The sequence below is a fragment of the Stigmatopora argus genome, chromosome 2 (genome assembly GCF_051989625.1).
Source record: "Stigmatopora argus isolate UIUO_Sarg chromosome 2, RoL_Sarg_1.0, whole genome shotgun sequence".
Lineage (NCBI taxonomy): Eukaryota > Metazoa > Chordata > Actinopteri > Syngnathiformes > Syngnathidae > Stigmatopora > Stigmatopora argus.
The window spans coordinates 19,524,391-19,535,507 of record NC_135388.1 but is presented as its reverse complement, the minus strand read 5'-3'; the positions used below and the strand labels follow the sequence as shown (position 1 = coordinate 19,535,507).

General features: G+C 37.5%; 1 protein-coding gene across 1 annotated transcript in view; it reads left to right on the top strand.

Annotated features, from left to right (window-relative positions):
* mettl15 (methyltransferase 15, mitochondrial 12S rRNA N4-cytidine) overlaps positions 1-11,117 on the top strand; it is a 43,048-nt gene that overhangs the window by 136 nt on the left and 31,795 nt on the right. Inside the window, exon 2 of the mRNA XM_077588171.1 lies at positions 2,969-3,226. Within this exon, the coding sequence (XP_077444297.1) occupies positions 2,984-3,226 (243 nt within the window). The 5' untranslated portion in view covers positions 2,969-2,983. The remainder of the gene's footprint in view (positions 1-2,968; positions 3,227-11,117) is intronic.

Genomic DNA, 11,117 nt, shown 5'->3' with positions numbered 1-11,117 from the left:
GTAAGTCTGTTATCTTTTCATCACTGCTGCTGTGAGTGTACAAGACGTTGTTCACCGCGTGCAGCCATCCAGTTGAAACAAGCATCATGTTAACAAGATGTTTATGTTGAGGCTAAATCTGGACCTCGGAACCACATGTTTTGAACCAACTGTAGTTTAGTGTGCAGAAACTTCGAAGTATACATTGTAACAATATTCATACTGCAATTGTTAACACATCAGAAATGTAGCTTTGTTTTTAGCATGCATTCTGTTTTTAGCAGTGTGGTGTTGATAACGTTCTTGATCATTAACATGACTTATCATCACAAGGGTCGCGGGGGGTGCTGGAGCCTATCCCAGCTGACATCGGGAACCAGGTGGGGGAGAGCCTGTCTGACAAACAGCCAATCACATGGCACGAGGAAACGAGCAACCAATCACGCTCACAGTCACACCGAGGGGCAATTTGGAGGGTTCAACGAGCCCACCATGAATATTTTTTAAATGTGGGAGGAAACCGGAGTATCTGGAGAAAACTCACGCAAGCCCGGGTACAACATGCAAACTCCATGCAGTGAGGACCGACCTGGGATCGAACCCACAACCCCAGAACTCTGAGGCCGATGTGCTAAAACACTCAATCCACCTGCAAGTTAGGGCACCAAATTTATAATACATTTTTCCCTTTCCTTTTCTTAGTTTAACAATGCTCTTTGGGGACACGCTTAGAAAATGATGGCATACTGCATTGTTTATCTATCAACCAACGGTTTCAAGCTCAAATCAGTGATACCTTGTGGCCTAAAGACCGATATATAATCAACCCCCATCACCCCCCTAATTTTATTTTTGGTTACAAGCAATTACAAGTAGATTTGGATATTATTCATATTTGATCAGCTATTTTCAAGTGATGACAAATCTGAAATTTCAAAACACATATAAATGAAATTTAAAAAAACATAATAAACACTGAAATAAAATAGTAAAAAATACAATCAATGGATTTTTGCTAATCTTTTTACTATACCTAATAAAGCAATTTTTGATCTGGTAATAAATCAAAGTTCTCTCATCTCATTTCATTTTCTGAACCAATTTATCCTCATTAGGGTCACGGGGGGTGCTGGAGCCTATCCCAGCTGACTCCGAGCCAGAGGCGGGGGACACCCTGAATTGGTGGCCAGCCAATCGCAGGCCACAAGGAGACAAACAACCATCCACGCTCACACTCATACAAAGGGGCAATTTAGAGTGTCCAATCAGCCTACCATGCATGTTTTTGGAATGTGGGAGTAAACTAGAGTACCCGGAGCAAACCCACATAGGCTCGGGGAGAACATGCAAATTCCACACGGGAGGGCCGACCTGGATTTGAACCCAGGATCCCAGAGCTGTGAGGCCGACGCGCTAACCACTCATCCGCTGCCCTGCCCCTAAATTAAAGTCACTACATACATTTAAGGTGTCTCATTGACCATACTAAAAAGGAACTTCAGATGACGGTGTTGGTGTCCCTTTTCCCGTGTACAAATCTGTATAGAAAAAATACATTAACCTTGTAGCAGCAACTGTATGAAAAAAACAGTTATCTCCCAACTGACCCCTTTCAAATGGAAGCAATTGACTGTTTTTTTTGAAATGTTCAATCTCATAAAAAAACATTTCACTCTGAGGTATTTATTGGAACTGTATCAAAGTTCAATGGTGTCACATTTTATTAAAAGTAGGCAAACTATTTGCTTTTCATTTTATTCTGTCTCTGAATAGACTAAGCAAGGAATCGTCCTAGTAGTTTGTATCTTTAATTCAGAATCTTTACATTGTGAAACAAAAACTTGAAGAAAAAATATACTCTTAGAAAATTCTGTCTGTTACTGACACACTTTATTCCCAGCAAGGTAAAATAAAAACAAAATAGTCATACAACCACTTGCAGAAATATAGAAAAAAATATATAAATAAAATCTGACAGAAGGAGTTAAATTAAAATTTTTCATTGCAAGAGTCACTTCCTTCGCCTTCCTAATGCAACCCACACAAATGTTGTCTCTGAACCTCACTCGGGCTTTAAGTTTGACGTAATAATGATTATTGGTGAGGTTTATTGATGTGATTGGTCACTTATTTGATTAATATATACAGACACACTCAAACTTACGTTTAATGTAACTTTACACAAAACTGAATTCTAATTTAGTTTTAATTTTTTTTACCTTCGTTTTCCGGGTTAGCTGTTTGCCACGCCTCCACCCTCACGTTCGCTATCGATGGGCTGTTTGCTGTTGTATTCCCTTCAAAATATTCCGAAAATGATGCACACAAATGTCCTCATAATAGGATAACGCACGACCACTTGCCAACGAGAAGTAGTCTTGAATGAGCGATCGCTCCGCTAACGGGAGCTAACAGGCTAAGGAAGGAATAACAGCCTAACCACATATTGATTGTGGGTAATTAAGTTTTATTCTGAGAAAGGGTGCCATTGGCTATCGGTGTTGTGTGCACGAGTATACTTCATTACCCAGAAAGCCCTCATTTGGCCCGCGCATGCGCGTTGTGCGTTTCCTGGTCGATGCTAGGAGAAACCCGTCTGAATAAATCGTTCAGTGCTCGTAGATATCTGTTAAACATGAAAGAGATTCGGCAAAAAAAGACAATGCGCTACAATGATAAACAGCCTCTCATGTCATGGCCACCTGGCTTGGTCGCATCTCGAAATTTTGATCGTATCTCGGGCGAATTATTCGATCGAAATTTTCATCGTACCTCGAGCATGTCGTAGGTTGAGGTACCACTACTTCTAACATGCATTGTCTTGGTACAGTTGACATATTCTTACTGCACTTCCAACATGTTTTTAATGGTACAGTTTCCATTGTTCATATCTTTTTCATTTAAAAACGACAAAAAATATGATTATGTTTTGCAGTAAATTATTTATTGTATAATCCATTACTTATCCTTGCTCTTATCTTTTCCACAGGTCAAATTAGGGATAATGATTTTCCATATTCCTTCACCTTCCCGCCAGTTGTTTCAGAAAACAAGTTTGGCTGTGCAATCAGTGATAAGATTATGGAATTTAAAATTAAATTCTCAGACAGCGAGCTTTGGTGCTGATTCTGGTTCGGGTCCCTCATGTAAATCAGAAGAACAGCATTATATTTCAACTGAAAAGCCTCCACACATGCCTGTCATGCTCAAAGAGGTGCTTCATTACTTGGACATCCAACCAGGTCATGTAAGTTTATTTTTCTATTTTGTTTTCCCTTGTATTGCTCTCCTATAATACTACATTTCTCAGATCATGTAATATAATGTAATATTTCTATTGCTTTTATTCTCATTTAATTTCTTGTTTTTTTTTAATTACATTTAGTGTCTAATTAATAATATGCATGTGAAACGAAGTGCAAGTGTGGAGTTCTTGTTCATTGTGAGGTTCAAATTTATGAATAAATGAATTTCATTTGGTCACAGCTATGGTTAAACTAATAGAGCAGAACATAATTAGTTTCTTTCAGTACAGAGGCTCCCAGAAAGCATAATCTAAACACAGGAACCAAAGAAGCATTACTTTGATTGACAATAATGTATAATAAGAAATGTACGTAATTACAAATCACTAGTAACTGTTTGAAAATGTTACCTACATTTTTTTTCAAAATGCTTTGAGTTTCATCCTCTTAAATTTGGAATTGTAAAAAATCTCCTGTTCTGTTAAATAATGAAACAGATTTTCTTTTTAAGTCTGATTAATTGAATAATCTCCAAAAAATAAATAAATTAAAAATAATTACTTGCAGTCCAGCCATATTTTTGGTGTTTTTTAAATATAAAATATTGCATTCTTATTACCTGTTACACTTGTTGGATAATATATTCATGACTATTATTAAAGAAGAGTTGGAGTGGAATGTTTTTATGTATTTCATTTACATACATGAAATATTTTTTTAAGATAATTGCTGAAAATGTGCATAGGGTGAGAACAATTTAGTGCCATCGCTTAACCCGAAAGTACTTTGTTGTCAAGAATTGATGTTTTAAGATCATTTCTGAAAACACTTAAGAGGGAACAACTGAGAGCATTTGCCGTCTGAATTTTTGGAATAATTTTTTCAGGTAAGGCTAAAATTGGGCACCCCGGTAGACGAGTGGTTAGCATGCGTTATTTTGTACATTTTCCTAAGAAGGTGACATGTCTACAAAGAAGTCTGATCACTATTAATCAAAGTTTAGTATAAAACGATCAAATTAAAAAATAAATGGTGAACCACGCACGTGATGACAGTTAGTCTAATCTCTGACTAAATATACTATATGGTCTGTTAAATATGTTTTTATTGATAGTGCTATGCTACACAAAACTAATGCTTATTGATCATTTCCAAAAGAAGGACAAAATACTATTTCGCTGCAAACTAAGATAAACAATGTTGATTCTCACATTCGTTGGTATCATGTGAATATGGCTGAGATGCTTCAAACATTCATAGTTGTGCTGACGTCGGAAACCTTGCTAAATGGAATAACATCCAAACTGTATCAAGTTGGCACAGTGGGTGTTTTTTTCCACAGTTGTTGAACACATCCACAGTGTCTGAGACCTGATAGGCTAATGTTCTCCCTTTTTAAAGCCCTCTAATAAATACTAAATTTTTAGTCATTCAAATTTGGCAGGTTAGTTAACAACAGACTTTACATTTGCCATTCGTCAAAGAATTTATTAATTTTGACTTTGACTTTACAGCCCCTTTAAGGTTGATGACAGATGGTAAGTTCTAAATAATAAAACAGCACTTTCTACCCCCCTCCCCTCATGCTGCTCACATTCTTCAGAAAAAATATTTTGTCTCAACAAACTCATAATAGTATAGTTTTGTGTCGATGGCATGAATATAAAGTAGATATGTTTTGTACATATCCTTCAGCTCTAGTAGAAACTCTCCTCATTATGCTGTGAATGCATCACAAAAAATGCATGCACAATAATAAACATAAAACTGATCTTTCACATTTCTGCCGAACTGTGGATACAGCACATGTTTTTTAACTTATGATGGGGCTGATGAGTACTTCTCATAATTCAAATGTATATACATATATAATTATTTTTCTCTGAGAGATTGGTCTGCTATATCTTTGCCTTGTTTAATTGGGTGTATATTTTGCACAGATGGGTATGAGTCAAAATACATCTCTTTTGGCAAAGCAAAGGAGGGGGTGTCTGCCCTCCATATAATGCATGGTCAAGACAGGTTGGCGTTTCAGGTCATTAAGTTAGTGAAGAAATGTGCCACTGCAAAGCTGTTGGCACGACACAGGGTGCTGCGTCGCTCCTGCCTGAACTTTAACACCTCTAAACTCCTCCGCTGTCCGCCCATTTGCCAACTGTCCCAAGACAGTTTGGCAATCAAATGTTAATAAAGCAGTTTGATAGATTTTGTTTGCTGCACAGTACATGCTGTAAATTTCACTCGCTTGAGAAACCAAAAATGTTGCTTTCACATTAAAAACAGAAGTTCTTCATCACAGCTGTGTTTTTTTACTCATTAAAAGTACACAGAAACACATTAAATATATAAGATTTTCTGTCCCCTAAATGTTGAAGGCAATACCATGTTGTTTCCCCAGGGAAAGTGTTACTCTAAAGTAGACCTGGGCGATAATTATCGTCAAATAATTTTTGTCAGCAATAACATTCCAGCTGCCTCGTGGTGTCGAGATTTACTCGCCTGACTTCTGTGCAGGTAGGCGTGGGCTTGATTCCCGCTGGTGGCAGTATGATTGTGATTGCGGAACAGTAGCCTAATTTAAAAAATTCCTTAACCCACTCTGCCCATATGGGGACAGCCTGAAATTCTTTTCTTACTTTATATCAAGTTGTTTCCCCATTTTACGCAAATGTTATAAAAACAATACTAAAATCTAAAACATGTTAACTTGAGTTAAAATGGGTAAAGTTCATCCAATTAAAAAAAAAAAAATCAAATTTCCACATGAGTTAAATTTACATCATTTCTTTTTGTGAGGCTGAAAATAGCCTGCTTGCCAATGTTAATGTCTTTAGTTGACTATTTTATTGATTTCATATTGCACAGAAACTTTTGGTTTGAAGACCAATTTATAAAAGTAAAGACGCCGGTCAAAATTTCTGCAGGTTTTATTATACATTATACTTTTCATAGTGTAATGAGGGAATTGTCTTATCTTGATTGCACAATAGAACAACAAAAATACTTTTTAAAATCATTATATTTTATATTCCCTTTTCTTTTATAGTAATGTAACATAGTTCATTTCACAATTTCATAATGAGGAAAGTAATTTATTTACTTATTCACAGAATTTTGAAGTTTCAAATTTGAAAGAAAAAAGATATGATAGCTTCCAATATCGACTGATATATATATTTTTAAATTGTGATAACAATTTTTGTCATATCGCCCAGGCCTACTCTAAAGCTATGTTAGTATCTCAGGGAGTTAAGAACAGAAATTTGAATTTAGACATGACTGTTATAAACAGCTGTGTTTATATTATAGTCTCATTAACAAGTCAGACCCGTGATAAACCTATTCCTGGCTATCTGACGGATGTCAGTAGTTAGCACTGGACAATGAGAATAAATGAATAGTAATGTGTATCATTGCTTATTAGCCTTAGTAGGCAAAGCTACTTGTCTATCACACAAGTTCTACTACCCAAATAAAATAAAATTACCTACTTTGATACAGTAATGTTCAGGCGCTGCTTTGCTCCCACGGATTGGCCTTCACAACATTCTAGAATGTAAAGTGGCCTGCCGTGAGAAAGCTTGGCATCAGGTTCATGTCTTGTGGTGTCCACTTGGACAATGACTTTAAGCAGTCAACTCATGATACTTCAGCAATTTTAAGAAGAAAACATTTGAAATATCTCATCTCATTTTCTAAACCGCTTGATCCTCATGAGGGTCACCGGGGGTGCTGGAGCCTATCCCAGCTGACTCCAGGCCAGAGGCAGGGGACACCCTGAATTAGTTGCCAGTCGATCGCATGACACAAGGAGACGGACAACCATGCACAATCACACCCATACCTAGGGGCAATTTAGAGTGTTCAATCAGCCTACCATGCATGGTTTTGGAATGTGGGAGGAAACCGGAGTACCCGGATAAAACCCACGCAGGCCCGGGGAGAACATGAAAACTCCACACAGGTAGACGTGACCTGGATTTGAACCCAGGACCCCAGAGCTGTGAGGCCGACACGCTAACCACTCGCAGTGAGGGTAGAGAGAGCATTCTTCAATTCCGAGAAAGCCAGAGTCAATTGCCTATGACGAAGAGAAATATCTTTAGGTTTATAAATCAAGCATAAGAACTTTTTATAGAATGTTTTTTTTCATCTGGTGGACCACGCATTAGTTTCAATCTAAGTATGTTTCACACACACGTTAGAGTGCATATAGATATGAAAAGGTGCCACTAGACAAATAGAGGTATATAAAAATGTTGGTGACAGAATTAGCGATCGCATAGCTAGAAATAGGATGTTGGCTCGTTCGTACTAACAGTTGATTTGTCTTAATATTGGGTTGCCCATTAAACACTTGGACATTAACCAATCACACTCATTCATGACCTATCTTAACTGGTCCTATCCGTTGGTATCCCCTCTAAAGATGGTGTCCCCTTGGTAAAAGTAGTCACGTTGAGATGTAAACTCTACTTATGATAGGTAGTATGTAGTGTATTCAATCATGTTTTTGTCTCACTCTTATTTCTGTTCTTTCTTTCTCTCTGCCCCCAACCTTCTGTGTCAAGCTGCATTTTCTCAATAAACAACACAGTATAAACAACCACAATAGGAGAGTACAGCAGTATACAGTCTTTAAAGAGACTCAGATTTACAACCCCAATTTCAATGAAATTGAGACGCTCTGTTCAAGGAGGGTGTTATGCAAAATTGACATCAGTGTACAAAGGATATTGAACAATAAAGTTTATCAGTTTGAACATTAAATAGCTCCGCTTCGTAGCGTAGTTATGTTATACAAGAGTTGCAAATCGTTTTCTGTTTTTATTTCTGTTGATCACAAGATCTCAACTTAATTCAAATTGCAATTGTACCATTCTTCTGTATCTAAGCAGCTGATTAGGATGAAAAAATGGATTGAATGTCTCTTGCCATCAATGGCACCTAATGAGTTGCCTTATTTTATAGATTCCAAGCCGCTACTACGCCCACTGTACAAGAACATCAGGTTTATATCTTTCCTGTTGACTATGATGGAGGGAACATCATGATATGGTCATGCCTTGCTATCATAAATTGGAACTTGAATTCATAAGCTTATCACGCAATTTTACAGAAAAAAAACGTTTAGGCTATCTTCCAACAAACCAAAAGAAGGTAGCTGTTGCAGCAGGGCAAAAATCCAAATACAGAAAAATCAACAACACAATGGCATCAGAAGAAAAACTGCAGTTCTGACCTTAACCTACCTAAGATGATGTGGCAAGACCTTAAGAGATGTATTCAGACCATGATTCTAAATTGCCCCTAGGTATGAGTGTGATCCTGAATGGTTGTCTGTCTCCTTTTGCCCTGTGATTGATTGGGAACCAATTCAGGTTGTTCCACTCCTGCTGCCAATAGTTGTTGACTGGGATAGGCTCCAGCACCCCCCGCAACCCTTGTGAGGATAACCAGTATGGAAAAAATGAATGCATAGGGTCACATACTATTTTCCCTACTTAGAAATGGTTTAAACCAATACAATATATGGTAATGCCAATATTAGTGGTGTACTTGCTTTGCATTTCCTGAATTAGATTGATGTGTACAAAATGCCCCCATTTCAATTTTCCTTAACAGTCTTTTGTAGGAAATTAACACATTGTAGACACAGGACAAAAATAGAAAAGTAAAAACACAACCTTAAGAAATTCTTTATCAAGTTGGACAAATATATCTTGTGAATGTTTTTTTTCACACTCCTTTTTGAATGCTCCAAACAGTGAAAGAAGAGGCAACTAAATAATTGATCTTTGAAATTAAACACTCCAGCCAGGGATACTGAGGCTGATTGACAGATCTTCGGTGTTCATCTCTTAAAGTTACAAGTTTAGTCTGAGGTTATCGGTGGTTAGAGAAGTTACTTTACAACATATTAAGTGTGAAACCAGCTGGCTCGCCTGACATGAACAAGTTGCTTGTTTACGACACGTATATTTTGAGTAATTTAAATGTACATTATAATATGTTTCAATTCCGCACCCATCAGTGGTTACGGATTGCAAGGCGATGGCTGTTAAAGCTTGCATTCCAGACACTCAGAGCTGTTTTATAAGAAAGTTCCTAAACCTTAAATCAACGAGTCGCCTTTCTGGAATTTTTTGGACACTCCTACTCTAGACCTTAGTAGTTGCATATGACAGGGCCTCTTGCATGTTTTCTGTTTTTTTGCTACATTGTAGCTGTGGTGTGGTTGCCCTGGGGTGTTGGGCTACTTCCCTTGCCTCGTGTGGTGTTTATTGCGGCTTGGACAGCACGGCCTTGTATCATGGTGACTTCCGGGATTGCACCACCCCTCTCCTGGGTCTGCTTCCTTCTCTTGGCTCTCTTGGCTCATGGTTGTTGATTCTGTTCTTGTCCCGCTTCAGTCAGTAGTGGGGCTTCGTGGGGCCCTGGTTGGCGATTTGACGCATCCTGCCTGGGAGGTGTTCAGTCCCCTATTGACAGTGTGATCTTATGGCACTTTGGTGGGGTGCAGTGATGTCGGGTAAGCAGTATCCTGTTGCTGTTGCAATGTTAGAAGTCTGAACTAGATTACCTTTTGCAGTGAACGACGGTGAATCCGAACTCAGACGAGTGATTTCCTTTACAATCTGCAAGAAGATGCTGCAGATGATTTAGTCGTCTGTAGTTGAGACTATTATTCCCCTATGTATGCTGGGAAAGAGTTTGCAGCCATCCATCACAGATAATCCACAACATCCACTCCTCAGCACTGCCCAGCATGGATTCAATATTAATAATTTCTAAGATATCTTATAGAAATCATTAACAGTGTTAAAATGATTAGATTACTTTTGGTATATCAGCAATTTTTATAGTTATTCTTGGTATGAACGTGGGCATGCTAATCAAATACATACCCTGTGGATAGCTGGATTGGAATGACTCATTACTTCAACACATGCTCAACTAGTGTTTGTGTGACGTCCACCCGCATAATTTTGTAAAACTTTTTAGTTAATTTAGGAAGAAAATGTTCATGGATCTTGGAATACTAGATATTTATAAAGCATTACTTTGTAAAGCCATTTTGGATTTGCACAGCATTTACTCTGCATAGTTCAGGGAAGCCAATTGGAATTTTCTTGTCTTCTTTTGCCCTGTTCAGATAGGTATCATGACAGACCAAGTCTGTCGATTGAGATACGAGCTTAATGCGTTCCAGGACCGAGCTCGTATGTCAATTTACTCGTATCTCAAATATTTTTTTCCCATAGAAATGAACTAAATACAAAATAATCCGTTCCCACCCTCTGAAAAAACACCAAAAACAGAATATTACTATGGAAAAACATCTTTTTATTTGTTCTAATTCACCACCTACTCACAAAGTAACAAATACCTGTTTAGTAGTTATGATCTTCAATACTAAAATGTGACATTAGTCAGTACAGACAGTACAGGTAGTGCAGCGGAATGCGCGGACGAGAGAGAGAGAGGGAACGGACAGGAGCGAGATTTGGCGGACGGCAACGCGTTTGTAACGTAACATAAACTTTAAATTTAACTTAAATGAACTTGGATTACTACACACTTAAAAATAAGTTTTATTCTTATGTGACACTAAATTTAAACTTCAAGTACAATTTTTTTCAATAATAATGCCTTCAATATGCTTGGATTTAGAACTCTAACAAACAGTTTTTCAATCAAGTGTTGAAATAAGTACTGTTAAACATATACTCAAATACACATAATTTCCTCAGTATCATGTATTGTTTTACAAAAAAAATCAATACTGAATCAGTATTGTAAAAATCTTAAATAAGTGTGAGGGATTGACCTTATCTGTGTGACCAACACAGTCTGTATTACCAGCCTTACCCTGTATGTGCTGTTTTTCTC